Source organism: Miscanthus floridulus, chromosome 6 (genome assembly GCF_019320115.1).
Source record: "Miscanthus floridulus cultivar M001 chromosome 6, ASM1932011v1, whole genome shotgun sequence".
NCBI lineage: Eukaryota > Viridiplantae > Streptophyta > Magnoliopsida > Poales > Poaceae > Miscanthus > Miscanthus floridulus.
In genome coordinates, this window is record NC_089585.1 from 112,183,756 (window position 1) to 112,209,913 (window position 26,158).

At 43.3% G+C, this 26,158-nt stretch overlaps 1 protein-coding gene across 1 annotated transcript; it reads left to right on the forward strand.

Moving 5' to 3' along the window:
* Nucleotides 1–712: 712 nt before the first annotated feature.
* On the forward strand, nucleotides 713–26,008 carry LOC136459083 (ABC transporter I family member 10-like). The gene is made up of 6 exons (XM_066458988.1): nucleotides 713–1,012; nucleotides 1,945–1,992; nucleotides 24,345–24,392; nucleotides 25,123–25,248; nucleotides 25,323–25,445; nucleotides 25,673–26,008. Exons 1-6 carry the CDS (start codon nucleotides 713–715, stop codon nucleotides 25,880–25,882), a joined length of 855 nt encoding a protein of 284 aa, XP_066315085.1. The 3' UTR covers nucleotides 25,883–26,008.
* The last annotated feature ends 150 nt before the right edge of the window (nucleotides 26,009–26,158 follow it).

Here is a 26,158-nt window from a genome sequence, read left to right on the forward strand (position 1 = left end):
ACTCAATGAAAGTAATTGCGAACATTCATCACAGTAATTTTTACAGGTATATCAACGGTGCAATCAAGGTAAGTGGGGCAAAGCCACGCCCAGGTAAGCTTATGAAGTATGATAAATTGAGCACAAAAACAATTTAATACTTGTTTATTATTCATAATAGACAGACACAAGCTATATATGCCTCTTTGATTATTTGAAAGCCCGTCTCCTTAAAGAACAACATTTGATTGGGCAGAAAATAGACATACACATTTGTCCTCAAGATTTCAGCAAACAAAAGTTTTACTACACCTCAGTATTACCAATGTCAAACAAAATTATCCCCTCTATTTATCAGTAATACGTCTTGCAAAGAAGATATGGTGAAAGGTATAGAACATATAGAGCAAGGAGGAGCAACAAAACCTGTAAAAACTTGCAGGCTCACTCAACAGATGGCGTGGCAAAGCCGCGCTGGTTTTCTAGTGCAACTTATTTGTTGAGGACAATTGATGCAAGTGATACATCACCACTTAGGAACTTGTTGTCTTTCTAGAACTAATTAGCAAAGCCATCATTGGCCCGGCCCATCCGTGCACGAAAGCCATGACAAATCGGGCCCATTTTGTTATAGGCATGGCCGACACCTATCCATGTAGAGCACTGGCCCAGAAACTCCTCAGTCCTGCACTCCTGCGGTCCTACCTCTCTTCTTACTTCTTAGCTCGCTGAGATGTTGCACGGCCTTGCTGGCGGCGTCGGCCCCCTCCGGTGCTGTCCCTCCGTGTCCTCCTCCTCCACCACCGTTCATCACACCCTAGATGCTCCCCCTCGTCGAAGCTTAGCGATGTGCACCTCCACCTTCCCTCCTCCAACCGCGCCCGCCATCGAGGGCCGCGACGTCGGGCTCTCGGTGACCACACGGCGGGGCAGGGTGTTGCCGGTGCTTAAGGGATGCTCCCTCCTTGTCCCGCCCGGGCAACTCTGGATGCTCCTTGGCCCCAACAGCTGCGGCAAGTCCACCCTGCTGAAGGTTCCTCCTCTGAACTAGGAGGCAATATTTCGTGTTTTTCGCTCCCACTTTATTCGTGCAGACCTGAGAATTGAAATCCGAACTGAATTCCTCAGACTGGTGCTTTCCTTAAGCGATTGGTTATCTGCATTCAATAGTAAAACGAGAATGCCACTGTTGCCTCCAATTTGAAACGAAGAAAATAGTTTCCTGCTGCGTGTAGTGCCCAATTTACTTGGTAGATGAGTTAGATACTATCAATTATGTCAGGCAGTGTTTGGTTCATTTTTCGATTGGAAATGAAAATAGGATACAATCTGGATATCAAGATCCAGCCCCTCAACCTTGTGAGTCGCGAGCACAGATTTTTGGGGAGAAGGGGTAGTTGAACTTCATGAAAATGTTCAAGCAAGCATTTGTACTTTCGGGGGACCCAAAATTCTCAGGAAAGGTTTTGGTGACTTGTGAATGTGCGTGTCATTTAGTGTACTGATGCAACTACATATTGCTCGACAAAATTTTCAGTTTCTAATTTCTATCAGGGATCAATAGAAAGTCCACATTAAAAGCCAGTAAGAAAATCTAATAAACCTTTGTACAGATGTCATGAATGTCAATTCTGTATCTCTTTTGTGGTGTTGGTGCATCGTCACAAAGCAAGAAAAGAGGTTGAGCACTGGAGCAACAAATGGCAGTAGGCAGAGTTAGTTTGCACCCATTGTTTTTTGGGCCAGAATATAGTTTCTGTTACTTAATTATAAATAATAATGTAGTGACTGTTATATTCATGTGGAAGAAACAAGCGTGAGTTGGTTTTATCTACTTGCCCTTGTAAAGTTGTTAGCTACACGCATTGTGCTCATTTCTGATTACTCGGTAACAGAACTTTGGGAATTTATTTATTCATTTATTGTCACTCACTTCAAATAAATACCAACACCATGTTTTTCTAGGTTTTAGCAGGTTTTCTGAATCCATCGGCTAATACAGTGTATATGTCGGTACAGGACCCATGGGATACCCCACAAGGAAGGGAGAAGACCTAATCTAACTAGGACTTCTTTCCCTGTAATCTTAGTAGTAGTATTATTCTACGATCCTACTAGGAACCTCATTGTAAACCTTCTAGGATTCTGGCCTCCTGACTATATAAATCAGGGCGGAGTTCCTAGGCAGAGGACAGACACAAATAACTTAACACAACAACTCTAGACAATCAATCCAACGCAAAGGCTAAGGCCGACTGGACGTAGGGCTATTATTCGATCATGGTCGAGGGCTCGAACCAGGATAAATCAACTGTCTCTTACGTTTACCGTCGAGTTCTGCGTACGTTGAAGCCCGAACAAACTGCCCCAGGTATCCCCGTGGCAGGCTATCGGTGGTGAAACATCGACAGCTGGCGCGCCAGGTAGGGGCTTTCGGCGAAACTGCATCCGAGAGCTCGACGGACCTCGACAACATGATCTTCTTGACGGGATCAACCTTCATCTTTGGTTCTTGGATGTACGAGGCAGATGACGATGGCAAGCTCCAAAGCCGTCTCCTTGAAGATCCAGATCGCCATGAAGACCTCTCTATTTTGGTGTCTACGACGGACCGACTCGCCGAAAGATTCGCGCAGCTCGTGATGTCCGATCCAACTCAGATTTCATAGCTTAGGGCATCCAACTCAAACTCTGGCTCCGCATCCGTGATGGAGTCTTACCTGAGTTCTTTCGAGAAACCAAGTTCTTTTCTGGAAGGGTTCCAGAACGTGGCTTCAGCCTATCAAGAATACAACTCGGAGTACACTCAGAATCCTTTCAAGAAGTCAGGTCCTTTTCCGTTCGGACTCTAGAACATGGCAAAGTCTTATCAGGCATGGCCCAAAGGATCCCTCAATCCGGTGCTTAGAATGCCACTTAAAGGAGCTCAAGAAGGTCTCGTACTAACTATAACATCTCAAGACTACATCGTCCACTGGCCAGGTTCTGTTCCTGAGGATAGCGGAACCCGACTAGTCAGCACGACGACGACGACAATTCTACCCTACCAAGAAGGAGACTCGATATGCGACCTTGAAGCCTCTACTAAAGTTGTCAGCGACTCCGACAGTATGGAAACCAACGCCGATAACAGAACAATTTACGCACGAGAAGTATTCATGGTTTGCTGTCCTCGATCGCCATTGGTCCCCCTAGAAGCACCTGACATCAAGTCATCAGACAAATCTGATTTCAACATATCACCCTTTATCTAGGGGCATGATGGGGAGACCGAGAACCAGAAGCAAGCCAGAGAAAGAAGAAACAAATTGAAACAAGGACACCAACGCTGTGCTAGGTAGCGCAAGGAAGCTTGGATCAAGTATGAGTCAGATCTGGCCGAGTACAATAGAAGAAAATTAGAACAAGAAGTCGAAGAAAGATGCGCGGTGAATACACCCTACAATAGGATCCGAGAAGCACTAGAAGAACTCGGAGCGACCTCACTTCCCGGTGAAAAACAAGAACAGCTCCGGGACCTTCTCCGATCAACAGCCCTAAGGGTACACGACAAAGAGACCCACTCAAGACTACCTGCTAGGTCAATGTCTCATAGACAGGAAGATCAAAATCAAAGGAAGTCTGCTTTCTAAAGACTCGGACCAAGTAGAAGTCACAACAGAGAAAGTAGAAGGGACCATAGTCAAAACTACTGAGTCGAACAACCAAGAAAGACCAGAAGCAAAGCACCAATTCAGACAGTCCCGCAGAACTACTCTCACCAAGATGATAGTTGGCTAGAAGGAGGTGATGAATCAGAATACACAGAAACCGAAACGCATGATAGATTCCCCTGTTTTGCAAATAGACTTGCTTCAATACGACTACCTCATAAGTTCAAGCCATCCAACCACTCTAAATATGATGGCAAGACCGAACCAAGGCAGTGGCTCAGGATTTACTCGCAGTCAATTGAACTGGCCGGAGGGGACGACGATACCAAGACCTTATTTTTCCCATGACACTGGAAACCATGCCCCTCCAATGGTTCGACAAATTAAATCCAGGGTCAATCAGAAATTGGGAGGACTTATAAAGAATTTTCTGTGAAAATTTCACGGGTATCATCACACACCCCATACCCACGTAGAACTAAAAGGACTCAAGCAGAAATGAGGCAAAACTCTCAGAAATTACTATCGACGATTTAGTGAACTACGTGCTCAAGTACATGACATCACTGAACGAGAAGTAATCGAAGCTATCTCTCACGGAATTATGGCTAGGTGGTAATTTCAGGACTTCTGCAAAGAAAACCCAAGAAACAATGAAGAATTCAGATGCACAGTAGAAAAGATGATTACTGCAAAAGAGAAGACACAAGAAAGGTTCCTAGATAGAAACAACCAAGACAACCCAGACAAGCGAAATCATCGAAACATTAGACATCAGGAAAGAAAACATGGACCAGACAGCACCGTTGCGGTGGCTGATAAATTAAGGAAGTTTCCCAAACCCAGAGGGTATGACAACATTGAAAATATGTGTTGCATCTTACATCCTAAAGGAAATCACACCACCGGAAATTGCTACACCTTCAACGAGCGATACACAAGAAAAGATAATAAGATAAACAATAAAGAAGACAATCAGAAAAAAGATGAAGACAACCGCAAAGACAAAGGATTCCAAAAATCCAGGGGGACAGTAGCAGTGATCTTCGTTGGGGCCCCAAATTCCAGAAGCAAACATCAAGAAAAGCTAGCTCTACGAACTATCATGGCAGCAGAGCCGGCTACTCCAAGATATCTCAATTGATCATAGTATCTAATCCAGTTTTCAAGAGAAGATCAATGGACTAGCATAGGAAACATAGGCCATTACCCACTGGTTCTAGATCCAACTATCGCTGGTATGACTGTCACAAAAGTACTAATCGATGGGGGAGCCAGACTCAACATCATTTTTTTAGAAACGCTAAGGAAGATGGGACTACAACTTGCTGGGATGATTACACCAATGAGCACCCCTTTTTATGGGATAGAACCCTATAAGGCAGCCATGCCACTTGTACAAATCACTCTACCAGTTACTTTTGGAACTCCCTCAAACTACCGAACAAAATTCATCAAGTTTGAAGTTGCAGACTTTGATTTATCATATCACGCAATCCTCGGGCACCCAGCACTAGCAAAATTCATGGCGATACCACATTACCCATACCTATTGCTTAAGATGCCAGGGCCTAATGGAGTCCTTTCCCTTCAAAGTGATTTGAAGCGTGCTTTTGACTGCGATGTTTAGGCAATTCAAATTGCAGCGAAAGCACAAACCGCCAATGGCAGAAAAGAAATAGCCACTATTGCTGCAAGAATGAGCCCAGAAGAACTAGAGATACTAGTTAAAAAGCTTAGCATCCTCGCACCACCAAAAGAAACCGACGTCAAGCAAATCGACCTAGGCACCGGGGACCCCTCCAAGACGACAACCATCAGCGCCCACCTCTCGATAAAATAGGAACTCATGCTCACCAGCTTTCTTCGGGACAACAAAGATATCTTCACTTGGAAATCGGGCGACATGCCAGGTGTCCCAAGAGAGTTGGCTGAGCATAGAATTGATATCAACGAAGGCTCCAAGCCTGTGAAGCAACGGTACGACGATTCTCACCCGACAAGAAGGCAGCAATTAAAAAAGAAATCACAAAGTTGATGGCAACCGGATTCATCAGAGAAATCCTTCATCTAGATTGGCTAGCAAATCTAGTTCTAGTACAAAAAAAGAATACGGACGAGTGGCACATGTGCGTCAACTACATAGATCTCAATAAACACTGCCCGAAAGATCCGTTCAGGCTACCACGCATTGATCAAATAGTTGATTCAACAACAAGATTTGCCCTATTATCTTTTCTTGATTGCTATTCAGGATATCACTAGATCGCATTAAAGGAACAAGACCAGAGCAAGACATCTTTCATCACTCCATTTGGTGCCTATTGCTACAAGACCATGTCGTTTGGACTCAAGAACGCTGGCGCCACATACCAAAGAGCTATCCAAACATGCCTTGGTGATCCGATCGGCGATAACGTAGAGGCATACGTGGATGACGTAGTAGTAAAAACAAAGAACCTAGACACACTAATTGAAGACTTGAAGCAAACCTTCGAAAACCTGAAAAGGTGGAGGTGGAAATTGAACCCAAGCAAGTATGTTTTCGGAGTCCCTTTAGGACAACTACTCGGATTCTTGGTCAGTCATCGTGGAATTGAAGCCAGCGCCAAGCAAATTTGAGCCATAATAGAGATGGGCCCTCCTCGAAGTGTCAAAGATGTACAGAAACTAACAGACTGCATGGCAGCTCTCAATCGTTTCGTATCAAGACTCGGCGAAAAAGGGTTATCTTTCTTTAAATTACTAAAGAAGACAGACAAATTCGAGTGGATAGAAGAAGCCAACGAAGCTTTCAAAAGACTTAAGGCATACCTCACCTCCTCGCCTGTTCTCACACGTCCAAAGAAAAATGAAGACATGATGCTATATATTGCGGCAACTTCGACTGTGATCAACACAGCAATAGTCGTAGAAAGAGAAGAAGAAGGGCACGTATATAAAGTACAACGCCCTGTATACTACATCAGCGAAGTACTATCAGAATCAAAAATCCGGTACCCGCATATGCAAAAACTACTCTACGCCTTCCTGATCACTTCACGCAAGCTTTGACACTATTTTGAAAGCCACAAGATTACCGTAGTGATAGATTTCCCACTCGAAGACATCCTACACAATAGAGATGCAACAGGGCGCATATCTAAGTGGGCAGTGGAACTTGGTGCTCTCAATATCGATTTCACCCCACGAAAGGCAATTAAATCTCAAGCCCTTGCCAATTTTATTGCCGAATGGACGAAAATTCAACAACCCATGTCAAATACCATCCTTGACCATTGGAAGATGTACTTTGATGGATCACTCAAGCTAGGCGGAGCCGGTGCAGGCGTTCTCTTCATCTCTCTAGACGGAAAGCAACTCAAGTATGTCCTTCAGAGATTATGGAAAGCTACAAACAATGAAGCAGAATACAAAGCCCTCATCCATGGACTCTGAGTGGCAATTACCCTTGGAATCAAGCGATTACTCGTATATGACGATTCGGCGGTAGTTGTCAACCAAGTCAACAAAGATTGGGACTGCACCAAAGAAAACATGGGCGCTTACTATGCTGAAATATGAAAACTCAAAAAACATTTTCAAGGATTGGAAATTCTATATGTCCTACGCGACTCTAATATTGCGGTAGACGCCTCGCCAAGCTCGGGTCCGATAGGGCGAAGGTACCACCCGACGTATTCATAGAAGAGTTATTGGCTCCCTCTATCAAACAACTCGGTGAGATAACTCCTAAACTCTCAGCTAAAGGCACCCAGATTTTAGCAATCACCACCTCATGGACTTAGGTTTTTATCAATTACATCAAAGAGAATAAGTTGCCAGTAGATAAAGCGAAGGCTACCCGAATTGTTCGCAGAAGCAAGAACTACATCCTAGTAGGGGACAAGCTATACAGAAGAGCCACATCATCAGTAGTACTCCTAAAATGTGTCTCATTCAAAAAAGGCAAAGAGATCTTAGAAGAAATACACTCAGGTTGCTATGGAAATCATGCCGCTTCAAGAACACTAGTCGGCAAAGCATCTCGAACCGGATTCTACTGGCCAACCGCTTTAAAAGACACAGAAGAACTCATCAGAAAATGCAAAGGTTGTCAAATGTTCGCAAGACAAGCTCATGTACCAGCTCACAATCTGATCTGCATCCCTCCCGCTTGGCCTTTCTTCTGCTAGGGGCTGGATCAAGTAGGACCTCTCAAGAAAGCAAAGGGCGGTTTCGAGTACATCTTTGTAGCAATTGACAAGTTCACCAAGTGGATTGAATACAAACCACTCACAAAATACAGCGTAGCCAAAGCGGTCGAGTTCATCCAAGACATCGTGCACCGCTTCGGCATGCCCAATAGAATCATCACAGATTTAGGTTCTCCCTTTACAGCTACAGAATTCCAAAGTTGGGCACATGATTGCGGTTTTGGCATAGATTACGCATTAGTCACACATCCAGAAGCCAACGGATAGGTAGAAAGGGCTAATGGACTCATACTAGCCGGATTAAAACCAAGATTGTATGAAGAACTAGTAGACTATGGATCCAAATGGATTGAAGAATTACCCAAAGTAGTATGGGGGCTACGGACTCAAATAAGCAGAGCCACCGGATACTCACCTTTCTTCCTAGTTTATGAATCAGAAGCCGTACTTCCTGCCGACTTGATCTGGACATCACCAAGGATAGAACAATATGATGAAGGAGAAGCAGAACACACCCAAAGGTTAGAGCTCGACAGTATGGAAGAAGTCAGAGTAAATGCTACCCTTCAATCAGCCAGATACCTCCAAGGTTTAAGACGCCACTACAACAAGAATACCCAACCTCGATCACTCCAAATCGGAGATCTAGCACTAAGAAGAATACAAAAGACTGATGGATGACATAAACTACTCAGCCCATGGGAAGGTCCTTTTATTGTCACAAAAGTCACCGGGCCAGGCACGTACAAGTTAATAACTGAAGATGGAAAAGAAGTCAACAATACATGGCACATCAGCCAACTAAGAAGATTCTACACATGAAAACAGCAAAAGGAAGAACATATATACAAGCCACAAGAGATCAACATTCGTGATCAATAAATAGTGTTCCTCGACAACATATGTCTTATTATGGCTTTCCCCCAAGTTGTTTTCACCAAGCATGTAAACGTTCATGATCAATAAAGATGGTGTTCCTCGACAACAGATGTCTTGTTACGAATTTTCCTAAGTTGTTTTCACTAAGCATACCGGCTGAGGGCAAAAGAGCTGAAAAGATGCTTGAGCCCGCCGATGAGGGTAGCTAATAAGCTAACACCCGATCCAAAAAAGCAAAATGGCTGAAATTACGCCTGAGCATACCGGCTGAGAGCAAAAGAGCTAAAAAGATGCTTGAGCCCGTCGATGAGGGTACCTAATAAGATAACACCCGATCCAAAAAAAACAAAATGGCTGAAATGACGCCTGAGCATATCGGCTGAGAGGAAAAGAGCTGAAAAGATGCTTGAGCCCACCGATGAGGGTAGCTAATAAGCTAACACCTGATCCAAAAAAGCAAAATGGCTGAAATTACGTCTGAGCATACCGGCTGAGAACAAAAGAGCTGAAAAGATGCTTGAGCCCACCGATGAGGGTAGCTAATAAGCTAACACCCGATCCAAAAAAGCAAAATGGCTGAAATTATGCCTGAGCATACCGGCTGAGAGCAAAAGAGCTAAAAAGATGCTTGAGCCCGCCGATGAGGGTACCTAATAAGCTAACACCCGAACCGATCCTAAGATGTTTCTACAACCAGGTAAAGAGCCAGATGCGGGCCACATCTTGAGTTAAACAAAAAGCTAAAAAGAAGAAGCTGAAGATGCTTGAGATCATTGGTCCTAAGTCTTTTCAGCACTAACAAGAACAAAAAGGTTGTAAAGACAAAGATCGACTTACCCTGAGTTGTTTACACGGCAGAGACGAAAGCCAGACAAGCACTCGACAAATCAAGAAAGTTTGTCAAGACAACGATCTACAAATACCGAGTTGTTTACACGGCGCAGACGAAAGCTAGACAAGCACTCAACAAATCAAGAAAGTTTGTCAAGACAACGCTCTTCGAATACCAAGTTGTTTACACAGCGCAGACGAAAGCATGACAAGCACTTGACAAAATCAAAGACATCCAGGCAAAGAAGACATCAACGAAAAATAAAAGATCTTCATTCAAAAAGAAGTATAATATCCTATTACAGAGGCTGGAGTACAAAGGTCAAATACATTAAACATCATCATCAGGAGAAGAAATATCAATATCAAGATTATTTACAATCCTCCTGGCTAAGTCTTCGACCTCAGGCTCCATCTTTTCAACAGCATCTAGATATTCTTGACTCTCGGCTTCCTCTGCAATCTTGGACAAAGGCATCTCTGGAGCAAGAACCTAGACCTGGGCAAGAACATTTCTAGTGCAGAGTTGGGCGCACCTCTTCATGAACTCCTAGAAATAGGTCGAAACTTGGGGAATAAACTGAGCCTAAGATTGACCATCATCTGCTGGAGTCTAGAGGAGAACGACTACTGACCGGAATGATTTCCACAAAGCATTCTAGTTCTTAGTAGCTATCGCCAACTTGCCATTCAAGACTTCAACAGTTTTTTGGACCTGCACAAGATCCCTGTCAGCTCCACGCCTAATCAACTTGGCAAGCACGAGTTCTTCTTCAACACGAGTAATTACCTCTTCAGCCCTATTGTGACTATTATGAGCAAGTGTCTTCATTTCCTCAATACCCTCCGAGAGCTTATGCTTTTCAACTCAGAGAGCTAGAAAAGGCACCAAAAACAAGTCAGCAGAAAGAGAAACTTGAATACAAGAGGAAACAAAAAGAACCCGCAATACCATTGCACTCATTCTTCATGGCCTCCACATTCTTCAAAGCCTCCTAGACAGTTGCATCCCTTTGTTTCTCTACCTCAACCACCCGGGCACAGAGAGCTTGTTCCTCCCTTTGATGAGAAAAAGAAGCCGGTATGATCCCGAGAAAAAGACTGAGCAAAAGAGAGAGAGAGAGAAACAAGACATAAGAATAGAAGAAAGATGAACATCCAAAGAAAGAACTTCAGAAAAAACTTACCTGGAGTTTTTCCCCAAAAGAAGTCACGAAGGTTCCCCATGCAGCGGTCAGCTCTGACAACCGATGAGTGGCATCGAATTGTTGCACCACGTCATCATCCAGACGCTGAACACCACTAGGAAGAGGAGCAGAGGGAGAAGCCGACCGAGGCAAAGAAGATAAGACCAAGGCCGTACCCTAGGAAGTCCTAGCTACCTCCTCAGATGGCTCCACCGCCATGGCCACGGTCACCTCCAGAGCTAGCAAATCGGTAGCTATGGGATCACTAGAGAACCCAATCCCCCTCACGGCCACCTCGCCGACCACATATTCTGAGTCCCAAGACTCAGAACATAGGGGCGCACTAGAGGATTGACAAGAAGTTGATTGAGGGTTGAGGGAAGGCGAAGGCCTGCAAGATAATAAGGAAAATCGATAATAAGAATATGAATCAGAGAAGAGGAAAACAGAAGCAGAGAAACATAACCAGGATTCACTCACTTAGCTATCTTCTTCTTCATAAAACCCCCAAGACCAACAGAAGACCTTAGAGGAGGAACTATAGTAGCAAAAATATCGCCACCACCTTGCAACGGGAGTGGCATGGTCGGTACCAGAGCTCCAGAAGAACTCGAGGTCGACGACCGCTTACTACAAGAGAACAAGGTCAAAGTTAGAACAAAAAGAAGTGTTCAACGGCAGAAAAACAAGAAAACAACTCACCAGCGCGTAACAAGGGTAGCATCATCATCCTCATCCTCCTCACTCTCAAACATGGCAACCACAGCGCCATCTGAAAAAGAAGAAAAGTACTCGGTTAAAGGCAAAAACAAACAACAAAAAGACAAAACATATTAATATGCTCACCTAGGAGCATGCTACCTATAACTTGAGTACCTGGACGAGTACTCGATTGGCGAGACTTCTTGGTACCAGAAGAAGAACAATCTGCTCACCCCTTTTTCCAACACTACAAGGAGCTCGAGGAACTGGACGAGGAACATACTCTACATATGTGTCAAGAACTGCGAAAGAAACACCAGGAAACATCGTGGTGGTTTGAAACTTACTAGTTAAAGATGCCCCAGCAAGATTCTCCCCAAGCTCCACAATGGCAGGGCAGTCATCAAGGGGGATCGGATCAACAAAGTTACGCCCCAATTCCTATAAAAGAGTAAAACAACCAGACGAGAAAGATTAAGCGAAAAGTGGAAACAGCAAAGGAAATACGAAAAGTACCAGCATAAGAAAAAACAACTCATAGAAGGAGGCGGGTTGTTAGCACAATACTCAGGGACAGTATGTGGGACGACGCTTACTCCCTTCAACATCTTTTGAAGGCGCTCGAGAACCTCCTCACCAGTCAACTCAAGGGCAGGGACCATACGAGAAGTGATGAGGACATGACACCATCAGATACGACCATTGTTTATAAGGTGAGCTCGTTCGTACATTTGCATAGTGATTTTTGGTACAATTCACTTGGTTCCACATGTACATGTCGTTATTTGAATGTAGGTACAAATATGTCTCAACGTGCAAGTTCATCAAAGTTGAATTTTCAGTTCATCGGTAGCTTGACAATGCTTCATTGGGAAGGCCATAACTCAGCCATCTGGAGTGCGATCGAGGTCAATGAGCACTTGATGGAAAGCTTGTTTGATAAGATTTCAAATAGATCTGGTCTCATCTCAATATCACATCAGCAAGGCCTCCAAACTATCAAGATATTCTGTCGCTGTTTCTGCTGGGAGCTACACTGTTGTTATGGGCTTGTTATTCATCCTTGGGACCCTGGCCTAAGTGGGAGCACACCCCAAGGACTTGGAGAACCCACCAAGAAAGCCCTTGGACGTCCTCCTCCTTGGCCACCACCTTAGGAGGCTAGCAAGGACGTCCAAGCCAAGTCGGAGGCCCAGTCCAACTTGAGTTTGAGTCCATCTCGGGCTCTAGGACCAGCGTGTAGTAAAACGGACGTCCAAGTCGCATACGAACTCCGTTTTTGATGATCCACATATGGATGGAAAGATAATTTCATAAGGAAACCAATGGAAGTGGGCCCACATCAAAATTACATCAGAATCAATGGGAATAGTTGAAATAAGTTGACATCTAGAATCTGTCACGGCGCTGCGTCGTCGTCTTTTGGGCCGTTGGGCCTTGTAACGTGTTGCGACAGCTTTAGGACGTGAAGAGGGATCCTTGGACGTCCCTTAGGCTATATAATCAGTAGCCACCACCTACATTAGGTTTTGGGTTTTGTTTTAGATCAATCTACCATTGAACAGTCGCCGTTATCGGTTTGCAAGACCCCAACTTCGAGTGCTTAATCATTCATATGCAATTGTCACTTCAATTGAGTTGCATTTTATCTTATTATTGCTTGTGTTCTTTGACTCACAGTAGGGATTAGCCTTCTTGGCGAGGTCAACCAGAGGAGATGTGGTGCTAAGGTTGCAGGGTTTGGGTCTTTGTGATCTGAAACCAGATCAGCGTGTCGCTCTCCGAACAAATCGTTGTTTATCTTGAACCTGACGGAAGATCGGGACCCTCGTCCCCATTAAGTGTTATCAGAGCTTTAGGTATACCGTCAAGTTTGCATCTTACCCTTAGTTCGAGTGTTTTTGCTTTTATCCTATAGTCCAATGCCATATTTGTTTCCTATCCTATAACCATCCGCGCCATAGCCTTTGCATGATTCAGTTTTAGAGTCCGCTTTGTTGAGTTTGTGTCCTTGGTCAAAGTATTGTTGCTGGGTTAGATTGTGTTCTTTTCTAGTTTGTGTTGATACCTCCACCCGCCGCTATTCCGTATCACCATCGGTTTGCATCTTGTGTCCACTAAATCCCTGATTCGAGCAGCTTCCTTAAAACAGTCATAACTTTTGCATCCAAACTCGAAACGGGAAAATTTTTATATCTACGGAGAACACCAGAAAATTTTAGATCTATTTCATCCTAGAGTTGCTGGGTTCGCAAAAATTAGATTTGCGAAATTCGATTAGGAAAATTAAGTTTCTGGTCCCAGAAGTTTTGGTATGCTTTTTAGCACAGTCCTAATTGTCTATAGGCCACATCTTTTATTCAATTGAGCTCAAATTTTTTGTGGTTTATTATTGTGTGCTCCTTGCTGAGAAAAAATATCAAAAGAGCAAAAGCAAGAAAAAAAGATTGGACAAAAAATAAAAGAAAAAAAATAGTAAAAGAGAATAGAAGATATCGAAAAGGAGCACATAAGGAACACTCAATAGCTCTATTATTTGTGATACCTTTTGCCTTGTTCACATCCGTTGCTACCTTTGATACTTGTTTCCTTTCATCCTTGTTTCCTCTCTTGTTTATCACAACTGGTGATAGGAACACGTATAGGCCAGCAACTAGGACAAGTGCTCTGGACATTTATTTAATATTGCTGTCTGTCACTGACTTGTGTGCCACATATACATATTTGTTCTTTTGCGTGGCTCCTAAGCTCCACATATACTTCAGATTGATACAGAAAAAGACCCTTGCAATCTTGGTGTCACACCCTCATAGGTATCACGTACCAGCCACCGGTTATACCATCCACTGCTTTGCATTGGTGAGAACCTTGTAAGAGCTTGATAAGGTGTTTCCTTTTGCTGTGATCTTGAGAGGCAGCACCACTCCACCTGCGTAGTAGGATTATTAGGGATAACCTTCACTATTTGTTGCTATGTTTTGTGTCTATGATGGTAGGTGATGATGAAGATAAGACGCCTAAAGACTTCAAGGAGTGCATCAGCCAAGAGCAACTACAATCTATTATAGAACATGCTCATAAGGATATGAGCGAGGCAATTGCCAAGGCTATAACCAACGCGCTCAATGACCTCAAGCTCGGTAGCACTCTTAAGAGATAGGACAAAAGAGTGTCCACGTTAACCGACAGGATAGTTGCATTGGAAAATCATCCAGCACCCGATGAAGATGTGAACGACGATGATGAGATGTATGATACCGATGGTAATGTTGATCGAGTAGCAACAAGGAGAAATAGATTACATCTTTGTCTTCACACAAACACCACAGGTATGGGTGGCGCTCGACACTTCAGCCGCCATCAAGGTAATCGTAATCGTGCTCCCGATGATCCTTACGCAAAGGTTAAATTTACCATACCTTCTTTTTCAGGACAATATGATGCTGAGGGATACCTTGATTGGGAGATGACAATAGAGCAAAAGTTTAGTGCCCACCTTGCACCTAAGAAATATAGAGTTCAACAAGCTACTAGTGAGTTTAAGGAGTTTGCCATTATTTGGTGGTATGGGCTAGTTGCAGAGGATGTTTTACCTGGTACATGGGAAGAACTTAAGATAGCTATGCGTGATCGTTTTATTCCTCCTTCTTATAAACATGAATGGCATAACAAATTGTAGTGCTTAGAGCAGGGCAATATGTCTGTCCAAGAATATTATACAGAGTTTCAAAAGTGTGCAATACGTTGTGGGATAGTAGAGGACATGGAAGATACCATTGTTCATTTTTTTGGTGGTTTGAGGCATGAAATACAAGATATTGTTTTCCATATAGAATTTTATACTCTCAAATGTTTGTTCCAGCTTGCTATGTTTGCAGAAAAAGAATTGCAGGAATGTCAGCAAAAGAACCATACCAACATTGGCGACAACCTCAACCAAATTTTAGCAAGGGTGGAGCAACCATTTGAGAAGGTTGAGACTGCGAAAAAAAGGCGAGTGGTTACTTTCGCCACTACAACAACATCTTCACCACCACCACCTCCCACACATACTTTGGAGCCTGGTAAAACTTTAAACCATGCTGAAAATGCACAAACTAATAGAGATAGAGCTGCCAATGAAAGAAAAGAATTGGATATTAAATCTGAATTGCCTTTGTCAAAAAATAGTTATTCTAATAATGCTAGTGATAAAGAAGAGCTATGTGAAAATGCTTTTATTATACGTATGCCACAACTAGTGAATGAGTATGATGCTTTGGCTTTGGAACCAATTACTTATGCTGAACATAAAAATTTGCTTCCCATTGCTACTGAAAAAGGTGAAAAGAAATTATTGTATTCTTCAAATACTTTGGGTTATATTGAGTTTGATACTTTATATGCTCTTAGTAGTTTAGAAGAGAAACTTAAATGTGTTGAATTGTCATGGTTGTCTACTTGTACATATCATTTTATTGGAAAATATAATTGTAAAGGAGAGTATATGGTGCATCGTGTCTATATTTGTTCAAATCTAAAATCTCCTTATATTGTGCAAAAGTATGATCAACCAAAGGATTGCAATTGCTATAATCTTGTCATGTCGAGTTCCCCTAGTTTTGTTATAAAGAAACATGTTAAATTTCAAGAAGGGGAGCAATGTTGGCTACTACCAACAACGTTTTCTTCAGCTAATCCCAAACCGAGGATAGTTTGTTGTCAAGAAGGGGAAGATGATGAGGACATGACACCATCGGATACAACCATTGTTTATAAGGTGAGCTCGTTCCTACATTTGCATAGTGATTTTTGGTACAATTCACTTGGTTCCACATGTACATGTCGTTATTTGAATGTAGGTACAAATATGTCTCAACGTGCAAGTTCATCAAAGTTGAATTTTTGGTTCATCGATAGCTCGACAATGCTTCATTGGGAAGACCATAACTCAGCCATCTGGAGTGCGATCAATGTCAATAAGCACTTGATGGAAAGCTTGTTTGATAAGATTTCAAATAGATCTAGTCTCATCTCAATATCACATCAGCAAGGCCTCCAAACCATCAAGATATTCTGTCGCTGTTTCTGCTGGGAGCTACACTATTGTTATGGGCTTGTTATTCATCCTTGGTACCCTGGCCCAAGTGGGAGCACCCCCAAGGACTTGGAGAACCCACCAAGAAAGTCCTTGGACGTCCTCCTCCTTGGCCACCACCTTAGGAGGCCAGCAAGGACGTCCAAGCCAAGCCGGAGGCCCAGTCCAACTTGAGTTCGAGTCCATCTCGGGCTCCAGGACCAGCGTGTAGTAAAATGGACGTCCAGGTCGCATACGAACTCCATTTTTGATGATCCACATATGGATGGAAAGATAATTTCATAAGGAAACCAATGGAAGTGGTCCCACATCAAAATTACATCAGAATAAACGGGAATAGTTGAAACAAGTTGACATCTAAAATCTGTCATGGCGCTGCGTCGTCGTCTTTTGGGCCGTTGGGCCTTGTAACGTGTTGGGACACCTTTAGGACGTGAAGAGGGATCCTTAGACATCCCTTAGGCTATATAATCAGTAGTCACCACCTACATTAGGTTTTGGGTTTTGTTTTAGATCAATCTATCATTGAACAATCGCCGTTATCGGTTTGCAAGACCCCAACTTCGAGTGCTTAATCATTCATCTGCAATTATCACTTCAATTGAGTTGCGTTTTAACTTGTTCTTGCTTGTGTTCTTTGACTCGTAGCAGGGATTAGCCTTCTTGGCGAGGTCAGCTAGATTGTGACACGGTTGATAATCAGAGGAGACGTGGTGCTAAGGTTGCAGGGTTCGGGTCTTTGTGATCTGAAACCAGATCGGTGTGTCGCTCTCTGAACAAATCATTGTTTATCTTGAACCTGACAGAAGATCAGGGCCCTTGTCCCCATTAAGAAGGGTCCTCCACTCCAGAGTATTCAAAACCATAGTTCTCTTGCTCCTTCAGAGGTTGAACATGGCGGCGAAGAAAACTAGAGACGATACCGAAGTCGGTCAAGCCTTGCTGTTTCAGAGCACATATCCTATCAAGAAATGGCTTGATCGCCTAGAGCTCATCCACCATTAGGGGATTCTTTTCCCATCGGTCATTAACCAAGGGACCAGAACCAGAATGAACAGAAAGAGGAGGAATCATATTGGTGGCATAAAACCAGTCGGCACGCCAATCCCTCACAGAATCAACCAAGTCATAATCAAAGAATCTACTCTTATGACCCTGATAAAACTGAATCCCATAGCCACCAAGAACATGAGTGTCATCGCTGCGGGGTTGGGGCTTTAGACGGAAGAAATAACGAAAGAGAGAAAGAGAAGGAGGAATTCCAAGAAAAGTTTCACAAAGATGAACAAAAACAGAAAGGTGAAGGACAACATTGGGAGTAAGATGGTCAAGCTATGTAGCACTCGGTTTTAAAGATAAAACCAGATACACACTATATGTGAGCCCAGGAAGTCAAATCTCACATATAGCCACAAATTAGGGTAATATCAAAAGACAATACTTATTACATAACGTATTAGTAAAAGAAAAGTACCCTCAGAGTATAGACAGCGGAAAGTTGACTCTGATCTTCTGGCGAAGACTCCAAATTCACAGGGACGACTAACTGGTTGACCACAAGCCTAACTCCTCCAAACCAGCAATCTGGTACCCATCCGGGATTTTTATCCAAGTATAGAAAATAAAGCAAGTGTAAGTACATGTCGTACTTAACAATTATATCATGGGGTTCATGAGGCTCAAAAAGGCTGACACTAGTTTATTGCGATTAGCTTTAATAGATCATCTTTTTAGCAATTGGCTGGCAACAAGTTTATCCATAAGCCCATAAACTCATGATCAAGTAAACATGAATAATGTATAGCATAAACGATTAATTATTAACATCGTCATCCATTAGTGATCATCTCTATTCCATAAGGGTCTAAGGTCGCTCGTGTCCATGAGCACGGCTATTATAACAGTTTTACACTCTGCAGAGGTTGTACACGTTCACTGTGAGTCGTGATTTACCCTTTCGCCCGAGGTGATCAGCCTCTTGACCCACTACCAAGGAAGGTCGGCAGGGTTCACTATGAAGCCTTTCAAATTTTCATCTAACAAGTTAGGGCCGCTAAGGTTTACCCATCAATAAGCATGAACCCCCCTCCAAGTAGTGACTAGCAAGTGCACCTACTTGGCAGACCAAGATCATACCCGTTGGAGCCCCTCTTGCGCCGTAAAGGTAACCACTAACAAGCTAGAAAAGGTCCTCATACTGAGCTAAAGCCAGAGCCATATGGCCCTCATAGCTGTACTGTAAGTCCCGGATGATCACTTACAGATGAGTCCTTAGGGAGAGGAATCTGAAGCATATAAACACTTCAGCCCCCTAGTTCCATGTTACTAAAAAGTCATATTTTAATGTTTATTGCATATACCATTAGTCAAGTTACAAGATCATGGTTTTGATTAAGCACTAGCAAAAACTATTCCATGCATATCCCAAAGGTATCAAGGTGCAAGATATCAAATATCTAGGATATCCTTATTGGCAACAAGGTAGACATATGCAATATGAATTTAGTGATTAAATATGAATAGGTAACAAGGATGTCCCATGCTATACTTGCCTTAACTTGCTTTCCCCCTAAAGCAATATGCTCAAAGGCCTTTAGTATTCCACTTTCAATCTTCTGCTTCCAATTCTCAGCTTCTAGTCGTTAGAGAATTGCTTCTTAATCACCACGTAAACCTCACCGATTGACTGAACCATATATCACCACACAAACATCCATACATGTACATGCATAGCATACAATTGCATCTATATTAGAACAGTACACCAATCATAGAAAAATAAGTAAAGGAGATTGATATACGATTCTATGCATTACTACAAACACATAGTCGCGAGAGGCACGCTAATCAAAGCTACGATGAAAAAGATACATCTACCGAAAGATTTACTTAATACGTGGAAAAGAAACTATAGACTTCATTTATGTTAACCATATGAATCCATATACAAAAGATATTTTATAAATGATATGGATTGAATTAAGTCAATCTTAGATTTAAATTATAAAACAAAAGTAAAACAAATCATATTTTATGTATAAAACCCAGTTGCATAATCTTTAATCAAGATATGATTTATACTATGATTTTTATGAAATAGTAATATAGTAAACATCATTGCTAAAGCGTAGATCTCATCGTTACGAAACAAACGCAACTTGAACGAACTATTTCGGAGTTAAAATAAACAAGTTATGATTTAAACAAGTTTTACTTTAATTAAATAATAGATTAAATCTACTCATAAATTTCAAGTGTTGAAAACATGCCTAATAGTAGTATAAACACGTAGATAACGTAAATACGGTCCTAACGCAATTTGAACGGATCAAATCGGACTTAAAACGCAAAAGTTACGCATGAAATAAGGTTCAGTGGCATTTCTGTGAATATTTGAACTCAAATTTTGAATTAAATCAATTAAAAATCTGAATTTAAATGTATTTTGGACTGGGCACACTAATTCTGGAAAATACAGGGTCTAAAGTGAATAAAAACAGGGCGGATTTGTAATTATTTTGAACTGCTTTGGATCGCGGGTTGATTCACTAAAAACCAAGGGGCTATTTTGTAAAACAGGCGCGGCTGACTGCTGGGTTGACTCGGCTGCTGACCGGGCAGCCACATGGCAGCACGCTGTTGGCGCGGTGTGCCACGCGTGCGGTGGACGCGGTGCGCTGGCGCCGTAGGCGGGGTCTACGGGTCCATGGTGGACCAGTTACTTAAAGCCGAAGAGGTACGCGATCTCGTCCATCCAGCGTAGATCTAACGGCTGTGGCGAGTTAAGGGCAGCAGGCCACCGGGGAAGAAGCACAGGACGACGGCGCCATTGTTGCCGATGGCCCAAGCTCGCGGATGCGACATTCTAGGACGCCATTTGACCATCTAGGGGCATGGGAAGGTGGAGGATCTCACCGTGAGTTCCACAGAGGTGGTCGCGGCGTCCGGGAGGGCCTCGAGGGGGTCGTTTGTCGTCGTCGGTGGCTGGAGAGAGAGGGAGGGCACGGGTGAGTTGAAATCCGAACATGGCGTCACCAAAACGACGAGGGGGAGGTACCTACGGGCGCGGGCGAGTACGGTGGATCCTCGGGACTCGTCGGCGATGGGGTTAGTGCTCGGGGAGGGGGAGTTCGCCGGCAGCGGTTGCGAATGGGCTCGAGCACGGCTGGGAACGGGAGAAGACGGGGCTCGGCTCGGCTTTATAGGCAGGCGGGTGCGGTGAATGGAAGGGGAGCGGGGCGCTGGAGGATTCGATCGCTTTCCATAAAAGAGCGCCGGCGCGGTGGCCTTCCAATCGGGCATGCGCCATCGGTGGGGGAGAGAAGGGAAGGAGTGCGGGGAAGAAGGAAGGGGAAGGTGACGCGGCTGACGGGTGGGACCGGCAGCGCGGTGAGGGAGAAGAAAACGCGTGCGGGCACGCGCTGATGAGCGGGGCCAGCTAACTGGCGGGGCTAGTAGCGCAGCGAGAGAAAGGGGAGACAGCGCGTGCGGCGGCCGAAGCTGAGGCGGGCTACGGCAATGCACGGGATGGGCCACGCGGATGCGCGCACGAAGCGGTCCGGTGCTAGCGAGTGCGGGCGTAGGCGCGCGGGGCAGCAGCGCTGAGCTGAGCGGCCCGCCAGCTGGGCCAGGGCGAACGAGCTACGGGAAGGAGGAAGGCGCGCGAGCTGGGCTTCCGAGTGGGCCGAAGCCAGGAAGGAGGCGGGAACGGAGGAGAGGCTGGGCCAGCGAAGAGGGAGAAGGAAGAGTGGGCCGAAGGGGAAAACGTGGGCCCTCGGGCCAAAATGAGAGAGGACTTTTTCCTTCTTTTTCTAAATCATTTTCTTTTTCTAGTTTTCAATCCTAAGCCAAATTCAAATCAATTTCAAGTGTAGTTTTCAATATACTTTTCATCTCAAATATAAATGAGATATTTTGGTAAGTTTCCAAAAATAAATTTTACAACTTTTGAAATACTTTTATTCTCTAATTTTCTTTTCTTTCTTTTCTTTTATTTCAAAGCCATTTTCAAACTCTTTTTCAAAGCATTCTAACCATTTTGACTTTTAAACAAAAACCACTCAACCAATAAAATTAAATGCAATAGCATGTATGCATCAAACATATTGCTACCTTATGATGAATTTTAAATTAATGAAACTTTTTATTTTCCTATATTTCATGTGCACAAAAATTCCAACTTAAATCATTTTAACTCTATTTCAAAAGAGGCAATTTTTAGGGTGTTACAAGCTAATCCCAAAATAATTGAGAAAGCGATGAAGAAAAGCAGAGGCAAGAAGGCAAAGTCCAGCACGGATGAAGGAGACAAAAAGAACAATCTCACCAGAGCCTAGAGTTGGGACCCGATGCTGGCCTGGAGCTCTCCACTCAGCAATCTCCTTGTCTTGGATCAAGCAATCACTGACAAGCTCGCGCAACTGATCCTCAGTCGTAGTCAGAGCCGGCCAGACCTTCTGAGCAGCCCTCATGGCCATGAATTCTTGATTTTCGATCACGAAAAGTGATGCCTCCTCATCTACAATGGTCGTTTGGGACTTGCTCGCTGATTTCTTCCTACCCATATACTAGCGAAAGCAACAAGGCACTAAGAAATGATGATGGTCAGGCGGTGGCACTCGGATGATGGCGACAATGGTGACGGCGGAGTGAGGTCTAGGGTTTCAAGGCAAAAGCAGGGCAGTAAAGAAAAAGAAGAAAGAATGGCTTTAAATAGATTTTTACAGCAATAAAATACGGCCCATTAGGCCCGTTTTAACACGGCATGAGAACGCAATGGTTCATTTCCCAACACAACTGACAAAGCTGAAATGATGGACGGCACACTTCTACACAACAGTATAGTTCAACGGGCAGATTTCAGACTTATCCATCCAGCACCAAGACAGAGTTAACATATTACTACAAAAGAACTCATCAACAATGAAGCAACGGCGAATTGCCTCACAAAGAACACAAGAACTCGGTTCTTATAGAAAGAACTCGGGAATCTCACAAACAACCAGGACATCAGTAGAGAAAAGAATGACAACCCAGAAGACAAGATTCTTTCCATTATAAATGGCTTCAAAAAATACAAGATTACACATCTTACAAGACCCAACGAACTCGGTACTACAACGAGCAAGGTAGCAAAAAGAAACTCGGACACAACTAGGCTCTAGAACGACTACGTGCTCCAAATTGCTACTCAGTAGAACAAACCGCACTCAGCTACACTGTTTTCTTCAAAGGACGGATGCAATACATCTGAGGCAAAAGTCAGCAGCACGGCAGGACAACATGGAATAGGGAAGCCCAGCAGACATCTGTCTACCCAAGTCCGATGTGACACCGAATCAGGCGTTGATCTGCACCGGACAGTCATAGGACAGGCAAGGGGGATCTACCCAGAACTGCTGGATGAAGAAACGTATCCCACATCACAAGACTTTCTCCAACTACCGCCACGTACCTCCTGGTACAATGCCGCTACGAGATTAGTCTGCCTCTAATCTCTATCACAAGACTCCCTCCAGCTACGACAAGATATACAAGAACTGAAAGATATGCCCGGGGGCTGCTCTACTTCAAAAACTATCGTATTCATGACTACAGAGATTTCAGACCACGCAACAAAATGCTCGATGAATCAAAACAGCATACCAGGAGGGTATTTATAGACCAAACAAGCGGTGCACATGGACCGGGAGCACCAACGGAACAAATCTAACAAAGGACAAAGTGAAAAGATAGAATTCAATGAAAGAGGACTCAGGCGTGAAGGAACAGTACTCAAGGACAGGCATATTCGAAAGGATATACCAACACTGTACAACTAATGAACAAACAACATTTACACTCAACCACCACCATACAACTACATCTGACAACAGCAGACTTCTAGAGAATATGCCAAGACCCTGCATCCGAGTTCTTTCTGAACAAAAGAACCTGGATATATGCTCGGGGGAAAGATTTTCAATTCTTTGAACAACTCAGAATGAAGACCCTCCAACTCTTTGTTCCAAATAACAAGAGGCTCGGGGGCTACACTCAGTGAGTGCCCTTTTTTCTTTGAAAAAAGCGCACGTCATCAAGAAGACTTCTTCAAGACAAACCACTTCAAGGACTCATGACAAGAAAAACCCGGACTAATCTATATCTGAGTTCTTTTTGACAAAAACCTGGGTATATGCTCGGGAGCCCTTCGACGAAGAATCAGAACAATTTCAAGGTAAGACCCTCCAGCTTCTTATTCCAAATAGCAAGAGGCTCGGGGGCTACACCCAGATGGATGTACTTTTTCTTCAAAAAAGCACATACCACTCAAAGATCCCAAGAAGCGCTACATGGTTTTACTCAAGAAAGTACTCGGACAACGCTTGTTCCTGCTCAGCAAGACCTGAAGGAACAAGATGAGGCTTCCTGATCTCAACCATGAAGTGCTTGTGGGCTTGTCGGTACAGGACCCATGGGATACCCCACAAGGAAGGGAGAAGACCTAATCTAACTAGGACTTCTTTCCCTATAATCTTAGTAGTAGTATTATTCTGTGATCCTACTAGGAACCTCGTTGTAAACCGTCTAGGACTCTGGCCTCCTGACTATATAAAGGAGGGCGGAGTTCTTGAGCAGAGGACAAACATAGATAACTTAACACAACAACTCTAGACAATCAATCCAACACAAAGGCTAAGGCCGACTAGATGTAGGGCTATTACTCGATCATGGTCGAGGGCCCGAATCAGGATAAATCGACTGTCTCTTGCATTTATCATCGAGTTCTGCGTACGCTGAAGCCTGAACAAACTGCCCTAGGTACCCCCATGGTAGGCTATCGGTGGTGAAACATCGACAGTATATAAACAGACCATGCAGCTATGTCTTCCAAAATCCTGATCATCAGGTGGTAAAACTTCTCTTTAATAGTTTTCTAACTGGTCTGTTGTCAGGTCTCCCAATAGATTTTAAGTGGAATCTGTAGTATGCCAACACAATTAACTCACATAGCATCCATTGAATTCAGTTTCACTATGACCTGTATCAGCTTATGCATTAAACTCTGAGCAGCTATTGGCTATTTTACTTTGTATTGGATAAGTAAATAATGTCTTTGTTTAAATGACATAGATTTATGCTTGCAATTGTACATTTAATCATGTGGCTCAATATACAAACTATGTCATAGACTCGGTCAATTTGTCACAAAAGCTTTTCCATGTGTATCCTGCTGGAGCTCCAAATTCACACAATATCCACTTGAATTCACTCGGAGCTTAGTTTTCAGGTGAGTCACGCAATCTGATTATAATATTCTTGTACCATGCTAGAGAAAAGGTGCCATCACTTGTGCGTCTAGTTCTATGTTCCTTAGTAGTCTTCTTTGTTGTGGACATCACAGTTGAATCAAATCTAACTTACCATCTAGTAAACCATGAACTTTGTTATCTTCCTTTTTTTGACAAACCATACATTTATGTTGAAAACTCAAACATACACATTGGAATCAAACATGTTCTAGCATGTATGAAAGCTTCCACCTGGCGGTCAAGCCAAGAACTACAGCCCCAGATTATCCATATGTCCAAGTCTTTATATGGAAGAACAGTTTTCTCAGTTTTGTCCTTTGGATGCAGGTTGTGATGCCTACAGTGGAATCTGATGTAGCATTTGGTCTTGGTAAGCTCAAACTTCCATTAGATGAGGTCAGGTTAAGGGTATCAAAATCATTGGATGCCATTGGGATGTTGAGCTACTCTCAGGTAGGCATCTAAAATCTAGCTTTTGGATCATAATATAATGTCTTCATAATGTTCATAAATCTTCATTCAAACAGAGGCCAATCCAAACTCTGAGTGGTGGGCAGAAACAAAGAGTTGCAATTGCTGGTGCGTTAGCTGAAGCATCCAAAGTATTACTGCTGGATGAATTGACCACATTCTTAGATGAACATGACCAGGTATAGATCTCCTTCATATTCTGGTTTTTATGATTCCGTTAATTTCTTTCCCATTCGTGGAGCTTATCATCGTGCCTTATATTAGTTTTGTGTAACTTGCACTGTAATGTTTTATGGCAAATGCTCTGGTAAAACTTTTGTGTTTCTAAGTCATTTTATTGGTTGTGAATTTGTGATATACGTTAGTGATAGTTCTGCACTCTAATTTCCGTTTGCTGCAACTGTAGATAGGCGTGATAAAGGCAGTGAGGAACTCTATGGCTGCTGATGGGGAGGTTGCTGCGTTATGGGGGACTCATCGGTTGGAAGAGCTAAAATACGCAGATGGTGCCATCTATATGGAAGATGGCCAGATAATCATTCAAGGCGACGTCTCAACCATATCAAGATTTATAAAGAGAAAACAGGCATGCTACTTTGGTCATTTTGAACTCTAAATCCCCGAAGCTTTTTGGCAAAGCTTCTCTTGTGTAAATGGATTAATTGCAAAGCAACTTATTTTGTTATTGTCAACTATAGTTTTGCTGGAACATCTATTTTAGGCATTTTTCAAAGCAAATCATGTGCGACATGCTTGGCTGCTTGCAATGTTGAATGTCTGCCTATGAATGTGTGATTCGATTCACTTGCAGGCATATGTGAATACGGCTTGGCCCAGGAAAAGTGTGGTCCCTTTGGGCCAGGTGTCGCTGCCCGGACTAGATTGATAGATC

What these genes read in the sequence shown, in the direction of transcription:
- LOC136459083 (XM_066458988.1), top strand. Translation starts at nt 713, where the DNA reads ATGTTGCACGGCCTTGCTGGCGGCGTCGGCCCCCTCCGGTGCTGTCCC. An exon ending in GCAAGTCCACCCTGCTGAAG is followed by an intron (nt 1,013 to 1,944) that starts GTTCCTCCTCTG and finishes ATGTTTTTCTAG; the next exon opens with GTTTTAGCAGGTTTTCTGAA. An exon ending in CTAATACAGTGTATATGTCG is followed by an intron (nt 1,993 to 24,344) that starts GTACAGGACCCA and finishes AAACATCGACAG; the next exon opens with TATATAAACAGACCATGCAG.